At 43.4% G+C, this 25,000-nt stretch overlaps 1 protein-coding gene across 5 annotated transcripts in view; it reads left to right on the forward strand.

Moving 5' to 3' along the window:
• The window catches only part of slc12a5a (solute carrier family 12 member 5a), a 126,870-nt gene that overhangs the window by 80,371 nt on the left and 21,499 nt on the right, over nt 1-25,000 (forward strand). For all 5 annotated transcript variants that reach the window (XM_035630458.2, XM_035630457.2, XM_035630459.2 and 2 more), the window contains 3 exons: nt 11,277-11,377; nt 11,757-11,894; nt 22,863-23,009. In XM_035630458.2, coding sequence (XP_035486351.1) covers nt 11,277-11,377; nt 11,757-11,894; nt 22,863-23,009 — 386 coding nt within the window. The remainder of the gene's footprint in view (nt 1-11,276; nt 11,378-11,756; nt 11,895-22,862; nt 23,010-25,000) is intronic.

Consider the following 25,000-nt stretch of genomic DNA (forward strand, 5'->3'; position numbering starts at 1 on the left):
TGACTGGCTGGTGAATGCAGTGGGGCAAAAAGACTTATTTCAGGACCATCAGACTGTTGTTTTTCGGTCCCGGAATCCGGAAATCTCACTCAAGCATTCATGAAGTATACTATGAGGGAGGATGGGATGTTGAAAATACAAAGCCAAGGGATGTTAAGTACCTTATAGATGTGCTAACCAACCAAGGGTCTCATTTATAAACGTGGCGTACGCACAAAACGGGGCTGGAAACGTGCGTACGCCAATTCCCATGCAATGGTTGTGATCCATAAAACACAAACTTGACGGGAGAATGTGAGCAAACTCTGACCCATGCGCACGGCGTACGCACATTCTGGAGAATAAATGCGGGAAGAGCGATTGACGCCTCACCCACAGCGCTCGCAATCCTTTTTCTCGCTCCGCTGACCAACTCCTTTTACTTCCTCAACAGCGGCACAACACAGAGACACTTCCCCTTTGGCCTGAGACGCTGCAGCATTTAGACAGACTGCAAATTCACGACCGCAACTGTCTTCGGACCTCGCCGCTCACTGACCCCCGACCCCTCCCCCCCATTTCAGCTTTTGGGCGCACGTACACTTTTAGTAAGGATCCCACGCACAGTTTTATAAATGAGACCCCGGGACTGTGACACATGATGTGACAGTCCTGGACCGGGAGAAGAGGAAACTGTTGATCATCACACATCTGAACAATGGCTGCTGTGGACTTAGTTTCATGTAGTGTAATGACCTCATCCGCTCGCTGCCTGGCACAAATCCGCTGATCCTCGCAAATCAGTTCGACGTAGATTCATCCCCTCGGCCTTGCGCCCCACCATGTCTGCTTGCCCTGACTTTTAAAGGGGATGGGAAGAAAAAGCTTTACCTCTCGTTACCTTTGGCCACATTGCATAATCGGTGTCTCTTCCCATTAGGTGGTAAGACGCTGCACAGTTGGCATGCCAGTCAGCGTCCGAGTTCTAATTGTACTAGACATATTTGAGGATGTTCTGGCTCCAACCAGAAGCTGTCAGTTGGTCGTAGGAACATAAGAAAACTTTTGCTATTGTTGAAGACAGCCGGAGAAGTCAGAGCTGTACCTGCCATTTAGAGGCAGGCACACCATCTGGGGTCGTGGCCGTTTTCCCAGAAGTGGATCTGTGTAAAATAAAGATATTTATTTTTACATATCATGAAATAAAACAGCAGCAAATCCTACCCATCAGCAAGTTATTAAAGTTTAGGTTAGATCCTCAGGGGTTCCAGGATCTAATCAGATTTGAGTCCGTTTAGTACAATATTGGCTGCAGATGATCATAAATCCTATATGAATATCTACTCATCTGTTAGCAGCTTATTCCCCTTTAATCTCTATTTGTGGGGGCTCATCTTTCACTATCTCCTAGTTGTGTTGCGCTTCACCCCGGTGTGTTAGATTGTTTTTCCGCCTGCCTGTTGACTTGGTTATTAGTCTGGACGAGAGCGGGAGTTTAGGACGGAAGACTTGAGGGGTGAGGAAAAAAGGGGCAAAAGGGATGGAAGTGTGAAGGAGAAAGTGGAGAGAAGCGCGAGAGAGAGAGAGGAGAGACCACGGGGATGTGGTGTCACACCTGAGAGGAGAAAACCAGAGATTGAAATAAATGAGAAAAAGGTGCTGAGAGAGGAGAAGAGGACATGCCCTCTTCCCAGTAGTCCTCTGGGCTTCGGCTAGATTGCTTTCTCTCTGACGTGGAAGTCGGGGTGGAAAAGGATCGAGAACGTGGCCACGCCTCGAGAGGAGGGGGGGGGCAGTCAGGAGGGGAGCCACGCAGGTGTTCATTTGCACCTCGATTCACACCTCCAGCATTCCATCAGAGAGCCAGGAGGCTGCAGACCTGGCGAGATGAAAGCCCTGTCACCCTCCATCAGACGCATCAATCGCATGAACCCTCCCTGCCATCTATAAGCCTCTCGTGGTCTCACCCCCGGCGAGGTGCGTCCGTCGTCCTGCGACTGGCTGCTGCCGCCTCTCATTGGAGCCCCCTTGTCCCCGAAATGTGCCCCAATGTAATAAAGAAAAAGTGTGATGGTGCGTTGGCTCCACGTCCAGGCCTGGCACAAGAGCACTGAGACGGACATTATGTTTCTGAGTTAAATTGGTTTCCTGGCATGTGATTAGTTGGGGGACGGATTTTTAATCATGACCTCATGAAAATGTGTCTGTCTCCCAGCCGCAATAGTTTCCCCCCCCGTCCCGTCGCCCCCCCCCCCCCCCCTCCTCTCCCTTTCTGCCCCCATCTGATTCTTGCCCCCTGTGTCTCTCCACGGGCTCCTCTGTTCTTAAAAAAAAAAAAAAAGAGATAGCGGGTGTGGGACGCCTTTGCTCCTCAACCAATTACCTCACCAGTGTATAATCCTACCCCAGCCTCACCTCTCTTCCCACTCAGTCCTTTTCACTCCCTGCCTCTGTCACTCCCTCACCTCCACCCACGCATTTCTTTTTCTTTGTCTCTCTCTCTCTTCATCTCTTTCCCTCATCCCTCCAGCCCTGTTAGGCTCCATGGCTCACCAATTACAGCAGCAGTAGGCAGGCTAGCTGAAGTTACTCCCACAGGCAGTCGCCATGCGTGCGGGAGGCAAACAGCTGACTGACATGACACAGGGTTTCCCTCCCATAGCCGGTCCATCACCTGCGGGCGTCTGATCGCCTATGTGCTTGTATTTGTGTGTGTGTGTGTGTGTGTGTGTGTGTGTGTGTGTGTGTGTGTGTGTGTGTGTGTGTTTATCAGATCCCCTTTTGCTTGTTTGGGACAAAACAAGATCGGAAGACTTCACCTCGGACTCTTTTTTTCGTTTTTCTTTGGAGTATAGGGCAATCTGTATCCTGAGAGGCGAAACCCAGGGACGAAAATTTTGAAAAAAATCCTTCACTGCTGCTCTTAAAGCTTAATTGCTGTGAGTGTATGATAATGAAGGCCACTCAGATGAACATATTAACATTTTAATCATCCCAGGGCTTCTCTCAAATGGCAGCTGGACATTATGAAAAAAAAACAATATCTAGACAAAGATTGTAGAGAGTGAATCAAACCGACCCCCCACCCCCCGGGTGGAGATTATGCCCTTAATACAACACAGTTCTTAAGGGCAACGTTTAAGTCCACACATCTATTCTGTCATTAAAAAAAATTCAAGACACTTCAGCAAAGGGCACAGACATGTTTTGTATTCTGCTTGTTCATGTCAGTTGGATTATCGAATAGTACACTATGATAATGTGAAAACGGAAGCAGGAGGAGAAATTGATTTCTGTCCTAAAGCGTTGAGAGTATAAATTCCTTATGATATATATATTGACACAAAATCTCAATTTGCCGTCTCTCTGCACCATTTCAAGGTTGAGTCTGACACTTGTCACCTCGCAGCAACAGCTGCGTTTCTTCCTCTGGTAAGACTTTCCCCCGGTCGGCCGGTCGGCGCAGGCATTAACAAAGGGAGGGATGGATTGGTTTTATTCGTCTGCCAGTCGCCTCCTTCGTACAACCACCTTCTACGGCTGATGTCAGACAGAGAGGGGTGCTCCTGGGTGTTGCAGGGGCCTGCCATTAAACAAAAATGAATCCTGACGCGCACGGCTACAGGCGAGGCGTTGGCAGCAAGGGGAAATTGGACCACACCAACCCATTCATCATCAGACATCAGACGGTGACATGTTTTGGAAGCCCAGTCAACATACTAAAAACCGCCATACGCTCTCATGTGGGCCCGTGTGCACAGACATCCTCCTGTGTCCCTCTGCTCTCAGCCCAATCAGCTGCCGGCAGCTCAGGGGCCAATCAGGAGCAAGGATCTCTGTCGGAGGGGGGGGCTGTGTCAAAGTCATACCCTGCGAGGCAAGGCTGCATTAAAATTCATACGAGCCGAAGCGCCAGCCTGAATACTGATCGTGGCACAGGTCCGGCGCTGCAGCAGCGCAGCGAGGAAAAAAAGGGGGGCAGTTGCACATAAAGTAGGTTTCCACGCTGCCTAAATAAATATAACTACAAACACGCATCACGAGCGAGAGCAGCAGCGGCAGCAGCAGGCAGAAGAAGGGGGATGAAGAGGAGAGTGGGAGACGGAAAGAGAAAAACGCAGCTCGAGATGCTGTTATACAAGGCTGTTGTGTCTGTGATGTGGTGCTGGAGCCGTGATAGGAGGGAAGACACTGACAGAATATCTATTTATGACCGTTTGTGTGGGCCGATGTGGGCATGTTTTTTTTTCTCCCTCTGTACATCATGTGAGTGATATTGTGCAGATCTCTAATATGATTGTGACATTAGCACTTTAACATCTTACTCAGCTCATAACCTGCCATACATAGTTTTTTGCAAATATTGGTATTTAAACTGTATTGACAAGTTTGGCTTAGGATTTATAGGTCTGGGGCGGAGCAACGTTTATCCTTGTTCATCTGCATGCAGCTTGTATGATGGGATCATTTGTGTTTTGTCCATGTTAATGATTCCAAAAAAGAAGTATTTTAGAACAATTTTAATGTTAACACATAACACAATGTTAATAATATATAATATAGGGCACAGTTGCATAATCAAATGTACTGTTTTAGAACTGATTCTACATGGACAAAGACATTTGAATATGTTGGTAATAGGTTGTGGTAAAATTGAATCTTCATGATGACATCTTTATAGATTAACCGATAAATTGAGAAAATAATCTGATGATGGAAATACTGGCTTTATATATCTCATATAAAATCAAACTTTGTTGATCCCAAGCTGGGAAAATCAATTGTCACAGTGGCAGAATATATAAAATATACTGTTAACAAATCGCATCATGAACTCACAAAATGATATGGACCAAAAATGGAATACATAAACTGTTATAGTTTACTGCGATTAAATAACGAAGTCACAAATCCATCGAAGAGACAAGGAAGTTGTTATAGTAGGAAGAAGGTTTTTAGACCGAAATTACATTTACATCCCATTTATTCATAGATCTACATAGATACATTTAGTCAGTCATTTTATGATGTATCATTGCCAGAATAATGTTCCTTTTAATGGATTTCAGAAGCAGCAATCAGCCCTGCATATGATTTAAATCTGATATGTATTTTCATGCGGTGAAATCTTAAGCTAAACTCTGTGCCCTGCCCCTGTAATCTGTAAATTATGATACTGCCTCATGACATAAAGATCATAGATGTAGGCTTGTTTTAGATAAATTCATATATTCCCCCCCCCCCCCCAGAATCACACATGGATATGTTTGGGTCCATGTTAATACACTGTCAGTCCTGACTCAACTGGAATTTAGATTAAAGTGACCTCAATCCTTCACCTGACTCCGCCCACTATTCCCTTGTTGTGCATGTGTGTGTGTGTGTGTGAGTGTTAGAGAGAGTGTGTGTGTGTGTGTGTGTGTGTGTGTGTGTGTGTGTGATAGAGAGAGAGAGATTGATGGCATTGATTGCCAGACATGAATTAATGTGTTTGTGTGGTGACGTTCAGAGGAGAGACAACCTGACCTGCTTGGAATTTGGCGATGCACCAAGGAACAATGTCGGGGGAACGCAGCCAGAAAATCCAACTTTGCGTCTTTAATTGTTTGTTTCCGTCCCAGCAATTCCATTTAAATTCCTCATTCTTCCAACACATCAAGCGTTTCTCTCTGGAGGCAAATTAAATGTCTCTGTGAGGATAGTCTGCATTTTCTTTCATACATGAAGTAGCTGTGAATAGGTTTTGGGCGTGTATTAAAAAACATATTTGTTTTAGTTAACGTGCAATGGGTGAAATCCATATCTGCCCAAATTAAGATTGATTGGTCAACAGCCGTTTTTTTCTGCTGCTGTACTGCACCGTGAGTGAGGTCTGAGACAAAGATATGCACAATAATATATATCATATATATAGATATTACACACATACAGCAAATCAACAAGTGGTCCCTGAGCCCCTGTTGAGTTCTCAGGTATCAACATCGAGCACTTTGGCTTTTCCCCTTTAAGTCTGTCCTCAGAGAAAAGAGGCAGTACGACACAGAGCAGAGAGACAGAGAGAGCGACACTGGCTGTGAAAGTGAAGAGGGAGCGAGGCGGCAACAACTGCGACTGTCGCCACCTCAACACTGTGCAAGGAGGATCAATAAAACAAAGTCAAATATTTCTCACCAAGTAATCCTCTGTGGCTCCTCTGTTCAAAGATCTGCTGGAAAAACCGTAAACTGTCCGAATGAGGGCAGTGGACCAGGACTCCACTCATTTGTAGTAAAAGTAATATTTACACTCAAACACCACCGAGCGACGTGCCTGCTGGTGGAGCTCAAGGAAACAGAACTGATCAGAGAAACATTAGTGGGTCAACACTGACACATTTCTATCCAATTAACAAAGTCTTACTTTCTGACAGTGAACCAGTCTTTTGTCAAATATTTTTTTTCAAATATGCTGTCTAATGCCAGTGTCACACCGAAACCAACACATCACATGTAGTCTGCCGAATAAAAGATGCAGAGCTCGATGTGCAAAATTTAAATCTTACAAAACAGATCACAACGATCACAAGGCAAAATATAGCAATATCATTAAATATTTGTATTTTAATGTCACTTTATGTTACCTATATTTCCCCATAGTGAAATTGGTGCTATTTTAGTCTCTGCTTTTGTATCGACTGTTCTATTGATTGGAGCTGCAACAATTACAGTCAAATTATGATAATCATATGAGACGAGCAAGCAATTTCGAAGATGACACATTATGCGTAAGGAAATTGTGAGTTTGTCGCGATTTACTAGACCAAACGGTCGTTTGGTTAATCAAGAAAAATCACGTGAGGATTAATCGGATATGAAAACAATCAACCAAATTTCTGGATGACTTATAATAATTTGAACATTAATTCATTAATACATTGAACATTGAGTCTGTAATTTATGTCAGAAAATAGTGAAAACTACTCCTCATTATTTACAACAGCCCAAGGTGACATTTTTAAATAGCTTTATTCCGTTACCAACAGTCCAAACCCTGAAGATATTCACTATATAAAGAAACAAATCTTATATTAGCTCATATCGTGATGGAGCAATTGACTGTTTGGTATTGCTGCTTGATAAACAACTTAATCATTAATGCCATTCCATCTCTACACATCCCATCCCGTGGATGACTCCTCCACAACCTGCACAGCTGTATTTCACATATTTCCATTCTGCACATACATTTTATATTTTTACTTTTATTTTTACATATTAAATGAAATGTTTTCGTTACTGCTCTTCTCCCTGTACTCACTTTTAGTTTGTTTTGTCATGGACCAAAACACCAAAGTATATTTTTTGTATGTGAGAATCTTCTTGGCAATAATAATTGTATTTGGGTATTTGGGGACAAAGTTCCATCCTCTTAAACTTTTGCCGCTCAAAAGTGACAGTCAAACTTAATATTGAAAATAATGGCCTTGTTCTGTGCACATTTCAATCTTTCTACTATGGTACACTCAAGGCCCTTTGCAAGACATTACCAGCATCAAACAAGCATTTGATGATCTCGGAAAGTGCAATAAATGTGTCTATGACAGCAAAGCTCACACATGCATCCCATCGCTCGGGCATGAGAATAACTAGGCTATAAGAAGAGTGTATAAAGTATGAGTTTATATATATATTACCATAAAATGCTGCTTCTGTAAAATGTCCACCTGAAAATGAGAGAAGATTGCGTTGATTGTTGTTTTGTAGGGGGATTTATAAGACAAGCACTTGCTCAGAGAGCAGCGAAGCTCTGGAATCTGACCACAGATAGCGAGAGGCTTTGATAGCGAGAGCCATTGTGGGACGGATCCCAGATTGAGAGGGGGGATAAGCTGCTCGGGGGATGCGGTCGGATCAAAAAAAAACCTTTTGGGGCACTGTCATTTTTCCAGAAAGGGGGCATCCATCATTGCTTTGATGATGGAGTTTTAATTATTAGGCGATGAGGAGAAATGGGCTGTGGAGAGATAAGCGATGGGATGGTTGTCTTTGGGGGCATTAGCCCTTCAGATGTGCGTGTGTTGTCAAACCTTATTATTTAATTTTTTTTGAAACACTTTCAAAGTGTTGAAAGTGTTCTCTTCACAGCAAATACTCAATAGGGTCGTCTATGGGGAATTGAACTTTCAGACACTTCAGAGGCTTCATGGTTTTCGTGCCGTCACTGTCAGGTGTACACTGTTGCATAACGCAGAGCGTGAGTTCAGGTGAAGAACTGGACCGTCAGCTGTTTCAGTCATGCCTCACCGTCACCGGCTCATTCGGTTCCGTTGACTCGTATAGCTTCCAATCATATTCATGTAGGTTTCCAGCATGGTTATTATGAGACACTATTCCTGTGTAAACACTATTTGCTGCCACAGTTTTCTTCACTACCCAGGCCTCCTCCTCATGTGCTATATTTATAGTATTGTTGAGGATTATTTTTCCCTCGCAGTCCCTCGTCTCGGCTGGGATATATATATATATATATTTTTTTTTTAAGAAGAGCTTTTCCCACCAAATCTAACTATGTTATATGGAAAATGTACCGTTATCTATAATATTTCAGAAGTTTCACACCTAGTTAGTTATGGTTTGTTTATTCATTCTGAAAGTCCCACTGAGTAGAAGGTATCTTACAAAAGAAACATATGAACAAATTACTTATGCATTACATATATAAGATCGTAAAAAAAATTGAAAATAGTAGAACTTTAACATCCCTGAGGGGATTATTCTAATGAATATTATGTCTTGCTCTGTGTAATTCTTTTGATTGGCTAATTAAAATGTCAGGAAATACTGACAAGGACATTTCAATATTCAGTCTGACATGATAAACGACGAAAGACACAAAGTCCTCACACTGGAATAGACAGGCACGCTATTTCTGTGGGAATTTGTGATTTTTTTTTTTAACTGATTTAAATGATTCAACAGTAATTGTAATTTTATTTTTCAGTTTTCATTCTAAATATTAACCATTTGATTCAGATATTGTCTTGTTTTGCACTTTAAGATTGCTTTTAGCAATGAAAAGTGCTCTTTAAATTAAATGTATTATTATAATTATTATTATTATATTATGGACCAGAGTTAATGCAGGGGTAAGGCAGCACATTGAGAGTGGTTTCAGAATCGGTTGGATTCTGTGTTCGCCTGTTAATCCAGTGTTCGTGGATGTTTATCTCCCACGATGTCATGCCTCCGCACTGATGCGTGCCTTGTTTCATAGAGGCAAGTGGTGAAAATATTTTTAAAACAAAACAACTAAATAATCCACATGTTCTGAAAACCCTCTTGTCGGATGCTCTCACCCAGCTTTTAACTGCTCTGTGTGTTTTAACATGCAGGTCAAAGTGAGCTGAACCTTAAGTGCAGCAGAAGGTTTTACATTTTGCATCGGGAGACTTGAGTGTGTTTCTCTTCTCTTTCTCTCGCCTCTGTCCCTCTGCGGGTTCCCATTTCAGGTCTGGCTGCCTCGCCTCTGTCTGTCTGAGTCCATACCTCGCTCACTGTCACTTTTCGCTCTCACCCCATCTATCTGTGTCTCTCTCTCCATCTTCTCATCCTCTTACATCCCATCTCTTCGTGTTAACCTCTCCTCTGCTTCCATTCTTTCCCTTTGTGCTCTTTTCGTGCTCTGAATCTCGGTGCACGCCCCCCCCCCCCCCCCCTTTTTTTTTCTCAGTCTCCCTGTCCGAGTGGCCCTATTGTGCTCCGTCTCTGTACAACAGTGTGCCGGCTGTTATCAGTGCCCCGACGTCATGGCACATGGCTGCGGCATCCTGGCTATAAATAACTTGGTCTCGCGGTGCTCGGTCCAAGACAGGACCGCGAGCCAGAGGGAGAGCAATCTGCCCTCCCCCTCAGGAGATGCTCCAAGGAGAAGGTGCAAATAAGAGGGATAACTCTGCGCCATCAGGACGGTCATTGTACTTGGAGGGGGAAAAGTGTTTTCTGAATTCAATTATTTTTCTAGACAAGGTCACACGTCTGGTCGGGAAGTGTTCCAAGTACTGAGGCCAATAAAAGGTTAACGCTCGGAATAGTGAGGTGTACAATCACGATATTGTGCCTGGATCCACGTGAAGCGGTGTTGGTGCTGGAGAGGTCACAGCCGCGCTGCACATTTTTATTAATTGCATTTTATTATTGTTATTCTGAACATGTACGTATTAACTTGCAGCGTTGGTGACTTGAAGGCCTGAGTCATGACGGGGAACTAATCTTTTCAAGTAGAGGTTGTTTTTTTTCCTAGTGTAGTGATCGATGTGAAGTTCTGCAGTGGATTTAGGTCACTTTCACACCTGCGTGTTGGATCTCTTTTCGAAGGGACCAGAGGGAAAAAAAAATTCCACTAAAGACTGTGTGTTCACTATGTTTCAGTCTCTTTGTAACGAGTTAATGTAAAGGTACATGGAAGAGGGACACGAGCACACAAAAAAACTGTTATTTTAGATTCACTTTTTTCCAATTACTTCCAATTACTTTTTATCTTGTGCCTATTTTGAAGCTCAAATATTTAATAGTAAAAATACATGTAAAAGTAAGTCAACATGTTGCGGTCAATGTTGATATTGTTTTATAGATAAAACATTCTGTGGGAAAGATAGAAGACAAGATCACGTTTGTTAAAATGGATCCCTCGATGTCTGATGTTTTTTTCTGTCATCCATTTTCAAACATTAATTGGAAGTCTTTTCGGTAAATCTCCCAAAAGTTGGATGCTATCCCAATTTTTTGAAAGTTTTTCCCAAGATTTGGCCTGTGCTCTAGACTGTGAACTTACAGACAGATGCTTCTTGATGGCCTCATGGTGCCTTTGTCAAGCTCTCAACTGGACACCATTTTGTTATTTGGTGTTTTGATGATCTCATTGTTTGTCATTGTAGCGACAAACTGATTGAGATGTCCCAGTTTGCTTTCCCCCAATGGCCGTATGGAATATATAGCAGTGCACATATTGTGTATTCACAGTCCATTAGGTTTGGTTCTGTTTCTCCGCATTTCTGACTGTGGGCGCTCCGTGCAGACCACAGGCCTCCCCTCCTTTCCTGGCAGACGTCCTCTTGTACAATGCCGTATGTCAAGGTGTCTCTCTTTGAATTAAACATGAAGTAACAACTGATTTTTTTAAAAGTCATTCAATTTTTGAAAGTTGTTGTTAGCCCATAAAAGGGTTACACAGATAAGCTGGTATCTTATTTTGCTCTCCGCTGGCTTGCCCTTTGTGGTCCAAAATTGAAGTGTGTGTCTTTGTCTTTGTGTTTCTTCCAGGTGACAGTAACCCCAAGGAGAGCAGCCCCTTCATCAACAGCAGTGATGCTGCCGCAGAAAAGAGCCAGCAGTATGACGGCAAGAACATGGCCTTGTTTGAGGTACACTCGCGTGCACCTACAGGCACAGTGGATTGTTAACACAACATAATCAGGCATTATAGTAAGAAGCAGGGGACGCTCAACGAACATGTCACGGCTCTGCACAAATGTATTTGTGTAGAAAAAAAAGACAGCCAGTGAACATATCACATCGTGAAAGCACTTTGTTTTTCTGCTCTAACTGGGTTGGAATCGCGGGGGGGGGGGGGGTTGTGGTGTGGTGTGGTGTGGAAACACACTACCTGAAATTGTTATTGATTTTCAGTGATCCAATGAAACACTCCTCAAGTTATAGAGTACCATTGGCTGGCTCAGAGGATTAAGAACGATGATGAAAACACCGACTCGAGCCGTCCTGTCTGTGTTTGTGTCTCCGCAGGAGGAGATGGACACCAGCCCCATGGTGTCGTCTCTCCTCAGCAGCCTGGCCAACTACTCCAACCTGCCCCAAGGCAGCAAGGAGCACGAGGAGGCCGAGAACAACGAGGCCGAGTCATCGCGCAAGAAACCCGTCAAGGTATGTAACAGAGTACATGTTGATCCACAAACAGCACACAGTACATAAATCAGTGCATTCAATATATTACAAATATAACAAAATTTTACTCACAATACATAACACACTCGTATGTATTTGGTTTTACCAAAACAATAGAAGCAACATTATTTCAATCAATTAATCTTGAAAATAGATTATTGGATAATGAAAATAATCATTAGCTGCAGCCCTACTGAACAGTGAAAAGTGAACAGCTGTGAATCCTAATGTGGCTGTGTGTACAGCTCATCTCAACTTGTTCACCTGCTTCTGGGATGGTTATTAAGTGTTACCAAGTGTAGGTTTGTAATTTCCATTACATTACATCATGAACCCCCAGTTTTTGATTAATGTTTTTCTTTTAAGACATTCACTGGAGAGCCAGGAAATCTCCACCAGTTGTTAGCTTGGCAATCGTCCTTTGTTGATAGTATAAATCCCCTGTTTGTGTCACAGGATTGCATCTTAAATGACATCCACTAATGACTTCCTTCCACATCGTCCCCTGGTATTTTTCTGCTGCTGGGTGTTGAGGCGCCAGCGCGAAGGAGTTTACTTTTCACCAGACAGAGCTACGGTATTAATCCTGTGGAAATAGAGACGCTGATGAATGGCATTGATATTATAAATAATGAAGCCAAATTATTGTGACAGACCAGTGGGAAAGCGACTGATTCAGCTTTTTGATATCCTTTCCTTGTCTCTTGTGCTGTTTCACTTTCACTCAGGTGTTCTTCCTCCTTTCTCACCTTGAGGCAAATCACAGACGATGACCTTGAATGTCAGTGTATCCATCTGATGCACCAATCCTGTAGATATACAGTAGATCCTAGAAAATGTTTTACACTTGCAGTGGAGATAAGGTTTATAGGTACATAGGTACCTCTTTAAACAGTGTACCCCTTTAAACAACATCTCTCCATTACATCTTCCCTCAAATTTTCAGTATGTGTTCAAATCAACCATCAACACACTTGACATCGGATGTACAGCATGTCTTAAAAACTAGACCGTAAACCGACAGTTGGTCTCATTTAAAACTAATCTTAACCATCTCAATGACAACCAGGGCACATGCTCATGGAGGCCACTGGATACGGATAAAAGCTCAAAAAATAAATTGCTATTTACAAGATCAAGAGTAAATCTCAAATGGCAAAGACACAACATCATCTTGTGTCAGCACAACGTTAAAGCACCGTAACATTTATATTTCACCAACAGCAAGCTCTCTCTCTCTCTCTCTCCAGAAACAATTTCTCAGTTTGTTAAGATAATCCACAAACCTCATTGTGTTTTCAGTGTTTTCACTGGAACAACTTCATTCCAAAGAAATACAACCCATGAAAACAGTCGACAGTGAGATCTGTGGATTATTACCAGTAACAGGGAGAGGATTTCCGAAAACAGATGTAATCTGGGTTGCCCAACCCTCGACGCTACTTTCTGTTCCGTCCTGATTGTACAAATGATGCAGGCAACAGCTTTCGACGACAACTGCGTCCACCTGGGAATTCAGCGTGGAACCGTTCTCTAGCGGCGCAGTCGCCCCCATTATCCCAGCTCGCCCGTTTGTCCCAGATGCAAGGTGTATTCGTGTGGCTATCCTCTGCACGGCTAACCCCGGGAGCAGGTCTAATCACCCCACTGCCGCCTCGACCCCTTCGATACTTTAATTAGTCTGCACGCTACACCAGGCTGCTGCTTCTCCAATCAGCGGCCCATTCCACAGGCAATCTCTCCATCGCCATGAGAGGCTTTTCATTAAGGCAGCCTGTGGCGTTTTATCGCTCGCACAGCGACCCCTCTCTCTCTCTCTCTCTCTCTCTCTCTCTCTCCCCCACTATCGCCTACCCTCTCCGTTTCTCACTCCACTCCCTCTCCGTCTTCCTCACTCTCCATCTCCTTCATCAGCGGTCCCTCGAGTGAGGGAGCAAGTGAGTTGTGAGAGAGCGGGAGCGCAGCAGCGGGCTCCCTTTGTTGCAGTGTGAAAGCCGAGATTAGAGATTCGGTTGGGTTGTGACATGAGGGAACAGTCTGGAGGTCGCACAGGTTAAGATGGAAACCAGTCGCAGCTAATCTGTCGGCAATTTTCTCTTTTTCCGACTTTAGTCCTTTCAACACTGAAAGGCAAGGCGGGTTTTTTTTCTTCTTGTGCTTCCAAAATAAATGCATTAGAACAGGTGTTGGGTCAATAAACTCTTTGCTGACACGTTGAGGAGATCAGCAAAGTGACAATATGTCTTTGCAATATAATAAATTGTTTTATTATAGTTACAGTGCAGCAAGTTGTCCACAATTTAAAAGAAGACATAAAATTGCCTGCTTAGAGAAATTAATTATTGGACTGACGCTGGGCTCCATTTTGGATCATCAAAAAGTTGGTTCCATCTCTGTGCAGCGTCGTCACTGCCAATTCACTATTACAATTTTTGCTTCCTAAAGATCTGAGTTTATTTTCTTCGCTGTCAGAAATGTATTTTGGCTCCGAGACACAGTGGTTTGCAAAGCAAGCAGAGATTAACTAAATGGACTGGAGTCATTTCTTGGGTCCTCCTGGTCCTTGTTAGAAATCCAGCAGCAGCGCCCTCGAGTGACCTTTGCAGCAGTGCTCCTACCTGGAAATCACAAATTAGGCTTCTCCAAATCTCGCCTGGACATGAGACTCTAATTCTTGCTATTGATTTAGTTATTGTCTTGATATGGCTACTGAACCTAAAATCTGTGCCCATCAAAATGCCAGGATTTCTAATTTGGCCTCCAGTCTTCAGCAGTCAAGCTGAGCATCTTTAATTGTTGTTGCCAAATCCTTTGGTCGTTTGTCTTTGTTCACTGTTTATTGTTAAAAACATTATTGTATACATTAACATTGTGCAAAAGGAGAACACATGAAAAACAATGGTCAGGTTGCAGGAGCTTCTCGCATATATTTTTCCTAATAAAATCCAAAATGAAAACTGCAGTATTTGCTTATAATGTCCTGTGAATCAACCAAATGAACACAATGAACCTCTTTACTCTTAGTAAGTAATTTTCGAGACAAGTGCTCTTGCCAAGAATTACAGGGATACAGTACCATACGCTCTCTGCATTTTGCTTTTTACAGTGCAATGTTCCCTCACATAAACGCTGTTTCCTCTCTGGGTGTTTTATGGTCCCTGCTCTCATCTCGGCCCCATCTCACCCTCCCTCCCTCCCTCCCTCCCTCCCCCTCTCATTAGACCGGTGCATCGGATCAGTATTCCCATCAGCAGCCTGCTGAAAGATGTGTCCTGATTAATGTCAATTCACGTTATATATTACAGCAGCGTGAATGCATATTCATGGCGGAGCTAAACAGACATTTCACAGTTTACGTACTGGCCATTTAGCTGCGACACCAGGCTGAGTTCTCTGTGAAAGGACTGAAATGATCTATTCATCTGCTGATTAAAGTTTTTGGGAATTATTTAGCAATGGGTATGGCTAAAGGTCGACCTTCTTCAGGTGTTCATTAGCAAATAATTTCATTTAAGAAATTTGAAGGAGCACATTTCATTTTTGATATTTCCATTTGAAAAAATTACTAAACCTGATAAATCAGCAAAATAGTTACAGATTCCTTTTCTGTCTGTCAGCTTCTCAATTAATAAACTAATTATCTCAATTTTGCTACATTGGGGTAATAAAAAGGCCAATTAAGGAAAGTCATATCTTAAACTTTGTTTTTCTGCGTCCAACTTGGTTTAAGATTATTAGAATTAATTCCGTTTTATCTTAAATTTTAGTTTTTTCTTTTTTTAAGTTCAGATACCTAGAGGCCTTATCAAGTTTATCAAGTCATTTTTCCTCATCTTGTGGCAGATCAGTTGTTAGATATTACAAAATTTCTTCGCATTAAATAAACACTGATGCTACTGTTGCTTGCATTATTGCATTTTCAACTCACCTCTCTTCCACCGCTGACCTGAATTTCAGATAGAGACTCAGTGTGGCCTCTGATCACCAGAACATGTCCATTAGTGGATAAGGAGACATTTAGCCTTGAATATGACAGTGTGTGGCTAAACTGAGGTTTCACATCTGGGGGGAACACACTGGAGGCTTTGTGGAGCCTTTTTAACCTAGAATATTCTATTAACACATGGTGGTGATGAGCCTTTCGGCACCACGGAGCACTCTTGGCTATACGGTAGTCAGTGTTTTACAGATAGCCAGTGAACAACACTTTAACTCGCACGCACACACACAGACACACTGAGTGTTGACCGCCGAGTGACTGGTTCACCCACAGCTGGTCAGGGAGGCCGATGTTGGCTGGCCTCTCCTCTCGCTGTCTGTTTAATAATTCAGCGCACCTGAGCAGAAACACATTTGCCCTATCAGCTCCTGTTTGGCCAGCCGAGCGTGGCGATGCTGTTACAAGCTCCCAGTCTGCCTCCCACTCCCACCTCACCCACCCCACTTTACGCCTCTCCCTCCACTGCAATGAAACTGTTCTTCTACTTTGTGTTACATGTAGCAAGTCGCTTCGATGTACTCACTTATTGACGAACACATCATCGTATACACTGACTGACAGAAATGCCTATTAGAACAGGTGCAGCCCCAACAATTAATAGACATTTGACTGCACATCGGCGGGGATTTAACAGAGCAGTGGATGCCGGCTCTGCTGGTGAGCGTAAAAAAACAAATCCTGCCAGAAGTGATTTGAAAGATGACACTGGTTCTGTCAGCAGGTTGGCAGTGTTTCCCAGAGCCGGAGGGCCGAGATGTTTCCCTTCCTCTCTCCTGCAACACTGCGCAGCCTCCCCCACATTCCACCCCCTGCTCCTCTGCCCTCCTCCACTTTCATTTTCTTTACCCTGCGGCAAGACACGGATGTGAAGTTCCTTCCGCAATCCCTTTTTTAATTTCTCCCTTTCTAAAACCTCCATTGGCTAATGGGGAGAAAGTGCATACCTTCGCCAATCTCAGCAATGTAGGAGATTGAGAGATAAGACTGTGAGGGTGTGAGAGGAAAAAATGATGATCAATACAGTTTATGACAAATATTATGCAGTATGTAACTAGATTTATTATGCAGTATGAAACTCAGTCGAGTGCACAGCACCAAATTGAACACACTCATAGATATCAGTCCTGTAAATATGCCAAAAAACGCCCGATACAGGCTTCACGCACGGACTACATCCATTTTCATGTATAATTGGGTTTTTACTTGAAAAGGTTAACGTGCTCTATTGTTCAGTAAACAGACTACTGATGAGCTGCCTCAGGAACTCCAGTGTTTTCTGTCAGGGAGAGGAGCTCACTTTACCTCGGACTTTGGGCTTTTTAACTCCGCAAACATGTTAACGTACACAAAAAAAAACCTATAACAAACTGGAGGAAGGGAAAAAACTGAAAAAGCATAATATCATGTGTCCTATAAGTTAAGGCTACTAAACCTGCTAATTAAGGTCAGGAAGCGTCACCATCAAGAAAACAGTGGTGATGGTTGGTTGGAGTCATCAGATGACGTCCATAGCTGCAGTTCAGATGCCGTTTGAGCATCATGGTGGTGAATAGGTTTTGTGGAAAATGTTCACATCTCAGGACAAGAATTTAGTTTTCATCATTCATGATCAAAATCTTTCTCTAATCTCAACCTAATGATTTAGATTCCTAACATTAACTATACTGCAACAGTATTTTATTTGCCATAGCCACAATATATCTCTAACCTTAACTGTGCTGTAGCCTAGTTACATGCACAGATATTGTGCAAAGCAAATGTTTAATAAAAAACAACCAATATGTCCCCAAGGTCTCTCTTCCCTGGGCTGCTTTCTGCTTATTTACTATATTTTTTATTGAATTAACAGTCTGGGAAATTTCTATCCTAAAAATATTTTTCAGACATGCACATATTTTTTTCTTCCCCCAATCAGCACGCATTTTTAAAAATTGTTAGCAGTGGATTTTTAAACAAAAGAAGAAAAAAAATGTAATCCAGTCTGATTAGAGACTATAGTGTCCAGTTTTGATGCTTTCTGGTGATAGCGTTGTGTTTCCCATGTCACAGTCAAACCCAAACCTTATTCCTAAGAGGGTTTTGTGACACTACAGAAACATCCCACTACCTTTACATTTGCCATGTTCAGTCATTTTGAAGAAAAGAAAAAATCTGTGATGTTATTCACGTGTTAGTTCGGTGAATACAGTCTTGGAATTAAGAAGCAAGCGTAGAACTTATCTCATGCAATGCCGCATTTATATGTATCGCCTCGGCGGGCGTCAGTGAATCTTGTAGACCAAGTGCACCTGGTGTGTGTGGTGCAGCGACGGCGAGCGAGGGAGAAAGCGCCCGCCTGGTGAAAGGCAAGTGGTGAGTGGTAGAGGAGCAGGAGGCGGTCTGAATCTGAAGGAGATGCCGCAACCAATGTCCCGAAAGGTCCCGTTGTGTTGTCTGCCTGGCGCACCTGAGCCGTGCATCCGGTGTTGGGCGACTGCACCTCCCCAGCGGGGTCGGTGGGCAGCTGTTCTTTCCGAGCCCAGTGGTGCCGCGCGGGCCTCTCTACCTGTGGCACTGCAGCGGCCAGTGTTCCCTGTGCTCAAGGTGGCTCCGTCCCCGGGGGAAATCATCACACTGCTGGCTCGCAGCCCATTAAACAGACACTCACCGTGCGTGCGCGTGCTTGCGCGTGCGAGACCACTGTCAGAGCGGAATGCAATCCCCAGTGCGCAAATGAGCAAATGGAACTGCAATTGAATGAAAATAGAGAAAGCGGCATTTTCAATAAACGCTCAGCCTTTTCTCCTCAACGGGGGTCATTGTTCCGGTGCGCACACGAGCTTTCCGTCAGTTTCAGACTATTTCTCAACATAAAGTCGTTAGGCAAGTTTCATTTGTCCGCCAGTAATTTTGGGTTTGTTTACCGCAGCGGCAGAGGGGCTTTTTTCAGGTGTTTGTGTCCTCAGACTCGGCTGTAGGTGCTCTTTGTATCTATTATCTGTGTCTGTACATCTTATGTAAGGGACAGGATTTCCAGCAGGCAAACACTGTTTCATTTTTTTTTTTTTTTCAAAGCCTGCCTGTTGTTGAACGTGGATTATACTCTCTATCACTTCGCTGTGAGCTACCACAGACACTCATGCGGCAGGGGGGAGACACGCGCGCGCGCGCGGTCAGTTTGATTGTGCCTCTCCATTGTTGTGGAGGAGCAGGTGGGGGAAATGACATTCTGTATTCTGGAGAGGGTTACTGCCTGTTTTGCTTATGTGCGTCTCCCGTGGAGCCTTGTGGGGCATAAACACCTTTCATGTCGTAATGCCGAGTCGCATTTACACACCTTTTAGTGCAGATTAGTGTAATCTGGAATCATTATTTTCCGTCGCGCTGTGCTTTTAAAGCCGTCTCCCTCTTAAGTCGACGCACGAGGACGAAGAGAGACGAAAAATAGCTCCCTTCGTTTGTAACAGTACACGGACGATTGGCTTTTCTGACAAACTATTCTATCATCTGTTATTGGTTTGGATCCCACAGTCTAACCTCACTGTGCTCCTTTGAATTTTTTTGAAAGGAATCATTTTTACTTTTATCTCTTTTTGACAAAATTAACAATCTTGGACGTTGCTCTCTTGGCTGCAACTATATTTCTCGGACAACTCTGTTTTCTGTCTTGAAGTGAAAGCTGCAGTTTGAAGTACAGAGTGAGTGTGTGTGTGTGTGTGTGTGTGTGTGTGTGTGTGTGTGTGTGTGTGTTTACCTTCGCGACTTCACAAAACAAAGTCGCAAAGTCATTCTTCTTAATCACATTCACCCACCTTGAAAAGGACGTCCGAGGCATTCATCCACTCGAAGGTGTAACGTCTGCTGTTGTTCACTACAGGGCGTAAAGAGGCACACAGGTGGTCCCTTTAATAACTTACCTGTTATTACAAACTGACCTCAGCCCACTTTGTGCAGCAGCAGCAGTTCTGGGTCTCACAACAAAGTGCTGATGGCAGGGAAACCTTTCTGCCTGCAACACCTGACTGCCAATGTGTATTACACACCACGTCCCTGAAGGACCTGCCGATGGAAACTCAGGTCTTTTTAATTACAACTTTGCCACAGATTTGTGAAAAGAGACGAGAGGTGACGATGACCACTCTGCTCAAACCACCACCTTACACCCTCTCCCTACCAACTTCCACGCCACGTTTGTGTGTTCGCAGGCAGGCTCCGCCAAATTAAGGCTGCATCCACGTCCACACTACTACATTTTAGTTTTAAAAGGCATCACTGTTGCTATGTTCACGCCTGGCAGTACCTAAAACAGATAAGTTTGGTAACGCTGCTGGCCCCGTTTTAGTTTGTAGTGTGAATGGGCAATAATGTCAACATTTTGAAACGATGACGCATTCACCTGCATTCACTTCCTGATTGTTTTTTATCAGTCAGGACTCAACTACCAGTGGTTACTGTCAGTAGGAGTTCCACCTCGTCGTCTTTCCAAAAGCACAAATCCCGGCTCTTCCTTTTCATTGCTGTTTATCATTATTAGTTTCTGTAACTAAGCAACAGACAGCAGAGTAGAAAATCGGCCTCCTGTTTACACCGACACGCACATGCCCGGTGTAAGTACGTGGTCACATGATATACATTTTCAGGTATGTTATTACGAACAGAGATTACTTCTGATATGGATGTGGACAGGGATTATTTTAGTTTTAAAATATATGATTTTTTTATATGAAGTGTAATCCTAAACGTTAAACACTAAACGTAAATGTTATATTGTCATACAGACATTAACAACTCAAGTGTTACATTTTAGTCAGAGTCAAAAATGCAACAAAAAAAAAGTCCTCCCTGCCACACGCTGAACGGCAAAGTCACGGTGAGCCACGGTCTGATTTGCATAACTCGGACAACAGGCAAACTGTGAAAATCATCATCATATAGTGGGGGAGGTGACAGGGGTGGACGAGATTTGCTCTCCGCCGATCCCTCAGGCCGCCTGTGGAGGCCATGATGACGTGGATCTTTGATTAAAGCACGATGAGGCGGAAGGTTGAGAGATCTCCTGCTGTGAAGATTAAGTGGTAAAAGAGGCATTATTGCAGGTTTTTTGTACTTATAATACTGAATACAATATAAGGTTTACCTGATAAAAGTGAAAAAAAACAGGGCAGCAACAGGAATTGGCATGAGATTCAGTGCTAAGCTGTGTGTGTTTACACTAGTTAGTTGCACGCTGCAGGTCTTGTTTATACATTTAACTAAGGGTTATATAAAGTACAGTTTGCTTAGGATCAATATAAATGTGAGAATAGATGCTACATTATTTTTTTAAATCTAAATTAGGTCTGATGCCAGATCCATATCTTTTAATCAGCATTTCTCACAGAAGCAGAATACATGTCATGCTACTGTATATCAAGATACATTAATGTCCCCATAATGCGATGCAGTATAAACAGTTATGCTATGAACTGACATGATATATGATATGATTCAACGTGTCTATAAATAATTTGCTGCCGTTCTTGGCTGCAGCAAATTGATGAGCTCACTAATTACAGTTCCAAGTGTGAGTTCTTGCTTTGTTTATCTGAAGAAAATTAGAAGATAATTATATTTGTGAGACTCGTTGGAACTTGCTCGTTCTCTCTCTCTCCTTCTCTCTCCCTCTCTCTCTGGCTCTCTGTCTCTCTCTCTCTCTCTCTCTCTGTCTCAGCAAACAGTACATTAGTGATGCTGGAAAGTGAGCCTCTCCAAACAAATCACATACTGTAGCATCAGACACGATATTATTCATTAGATGTCAGCCTCTTGTCAGGAGGATTTCATTAGAAAAAACGTCTGGTTTATGAATTCAGCATCTGCTGTCACTTCCCAGTGCAGGGCTCTTTTTTTGTTGCTGTTGTTTTTAAAATCCTCCATCTTGTGTGGATCGTATCGCAGCAAATGTAACCACAGTTGAAGAAATGAGAAAAGGGTGGTTCACGCTTTTCTCCAAAGTACATTGTTATTTTCATGATCTATTTTAGAACTGAAGACAAAAAGACTCAAAGACTTGGGCAGGACACGTCTTCACTGACATAAACCGATACGCTGATCAGCCCACTCCTCTTCTTTTGTCTGTATTAAAGCACCGAGATGCTGCGGAGAAGACTTGCTCCGGTGTTATCTGTTATTTAATGACGTGACAGTTGAGGTCTGTCCTCTCACTCGGTAAAATGGGTCGTGTCTGGATGTCGGCATAATTACCCTTCATTGGACAAACTGTCCTTGAGCAGAAAATGAATATTTCTCTATTGTGTACACGGTTAGCTGATGTGTCCTTCAGATTTAATCCATGAGGGCTGCACACGCACACACACACACGCACACACACACACACACACACTCAAAACCTGCCCGTACACAAACAAATAAGTGCATACAAACACACACAGAGCCACGCACACACACACACACACACACACACACACGCACACACACACGCACACACACACACGCACACACGCACACACGAAGAACATATCAGAAACCTTTAGGAAGAAGAAAATACCTATCAATCGACCTGAAGTTCGACAGAATACATCCTCCTTCAGTACTTGCTTTCAGTGAAACAGCCTTGAAACCGATTCTGTGTGCGGACGTACAGTACAGCTCTGTCTTTGTCCACTGATTCACACCAGGGACAACACTGCAGCAAAAACAACTCGAACAAATACAGTCGTAAAATAATTCATCCATCCATTGAACAGCCTGCTCCCCTGGCTTCCCCCCCTGATGTCAGAGTTATTTGTTTTCTTGGACTCTGAGTAATTATCGTTATGGAAATCACCGGGGGGATTTACAGAAAGCAATGTGGGAAACAACTCAATTAAAAAGGCCGATTCAGAAGTTTGGTATACATTACTGGTCCAGGGATTCTCCACAGGTTTGCATTTTTATTACAATAACTTCTCCCCCTCGTCTCCACCCAGGCCCCCCAGCTCGGCACTCTGATGGGCGTCTATCTGCCGTGCATCCAGAACATCTTCGGAGTGATCCTCTTCCTCAGGATGACCTGGTTGGTGGGAATCGGAGGCGTCTTCGGGACGTTCATCATTGTCTTCATCTGCTGCTCCACAGTGAGTGTGTTACCTACTTTCACTTTGGCCCGTCCGTTGAAGCGCACTGGGGGAGGGGTTTGGCCTGGTTTGTCCTAAAATCAGAAGTTTAAAGATGCACCAAAGAGTCACCTTAAAATGGAGAGCAGTGTGTTACAGCCTGCTGCACATGGCAGCAGATACAGGGCAGTGGAAATGAGCTGTGTCATAGTAAAAGATACCGCATGTTCACCATTATCACCATTGCTGACAACGATGGAGATAAAAGAATCAAAAGTGCTGCTGGGGTTAGACTTCGGCAATGTGACGGTAAATACCTTCGCACAATGTCATTAGAAATTGTGTTTGCTCTTTTTTTTACAAAATGATGAACTTTATTTTCCTAAAACTGTTAGATATTTGCCTTTTTTCTGCAGATGCCACTCGAACAGAAGTAAGTGATGCTTTTGTCGGGTAATTTCGCCTTCTACTGAATATTTCCGACAGTGGGACGGTGTACGTGGGATGTGCTTGAAATAAACTACAGACAAGGACCGTTAAAACTTTATGGATTTCTTTTTTGACGGTCCACTAGCCCACTGATGCGGTTGGATTTCTCCTGGTGCTCCCAACAGAGAGGCCGACTATGATGGATGGGTCCGCTGTCAGACAGAGAGAGAGAGAACGAGAAAGAGAGAGAGACATCAGTGATATTGTTATTGTGAGGAGTGTTTAACAAAAAAATTGGATTCTGGTGCTGACTAGCCAGGGTAGCAAAAATCTTAAAAACCTTAGAAACTTTAGTGTTACACCTTCAAATGCTAGACTCCTGCATCATCTCCGGGTCCCGTGACTTATCACCTACCATTTGTTTCTGTTGTCTTTCATTCTATATGCATAGATTTATAGATATACAAATCTATGCATATCGTGTATAAGCCTAAATACAGTAGGTGGGCCAACGTTCGACAATCACTGTAGTCTCTTGGGACACAATGATATACATAAGCTTATACATTGGTTCAAAGCCTAATTAACGTAACAGGGAGATGTTTTTAGTTTTCCTTATTTTGGCCAGTTCGATCATGACTGACCATCGATGAACCGATCACAATACTCAAGGTTCCCTCTCAGGCGTGCAGAAAGCCGGAAGGTGCCGTTCTCTTGCATCACTCTAGTCGTATATCCTAGATGCCACGCATTCAATCTTCAAAAAAGAACAAAATGGAAGGTGACAGACTGCAACGTTCCCCTGTTCCAATTAATGTCAGAGCCGCGGAGACGTGGTCATGTGTCAGTGTGACTTTGGTGTTGGACTGACACCACGTCGCGGCCCTGAGACTCGAATTACAGCAGACACCGTCCCGCAGGATCGACAGCGCCGCTGTCAGTGCTCTGATCAGCTGTTGCAAATTGACTGTGTTTGACTTGTTTGATGCATGTGATTGTCAGGGGACATATATTGTGTCTCTTCCCTGAACGTTGTCATCTGTCCAGTAGAAAGGAAGACGGAAGCATTTCACCTGAAGCGCTTTCCCCGTTGAAAACCCTTCTGTCGAGCCTCAGGAGACATTGTGGTTCAATACGTTGTCGTTTTCTGTCTGGTTTTTTTTTCATTTCAATGTGAAGTCGGTTTAATTCAAAGTGTGCTGTCTTGCAGCCGTCGTGGTCGTGTATCTTTTCTCCGGTTTGCTGTGCGTCGTCGTTGCAGGGCTGTATGTTGGCGTATCTGTGTGTGTTTGTGCAGCCTAGATTCTCCTCTAGCACAGAGTGTATTTATAGAACAACCCCCTCAAATCCCAACCATAGCAAAGTTGCACAGACACAGAGGCAATATGCTTCCCAATCATGTTTCTGTGTGACAGTGTAGAGAGACGGCTTTGAAATGGAATACTGAGTGTTTTGGGGTTTATTTTATGATTTTGTTTGGATTGTTAGAAACTGATACAACACATCAAAGCTGAATATCTTTTTGTCGTGTTTATCATTCATTCTCTCTACAATATACAGTAGATATCAAATCTGTAAAATGG

Source organism: Scophthalmus maximus, chromosome 6 (genome assembly GCF_022379125.1).
Source record: "Scophthalmus maximus strain ysfricsl-2021 chromosome 6, ASM2237912v1, whole genome shotgun sequence".
Lineage (NCBI taxonomy): Eukaryota > Metazoa > Chordata > Actinopteri > Pleuronectiformes > Scophthalmidae > Scophthalmus > Scophthalmus maximus.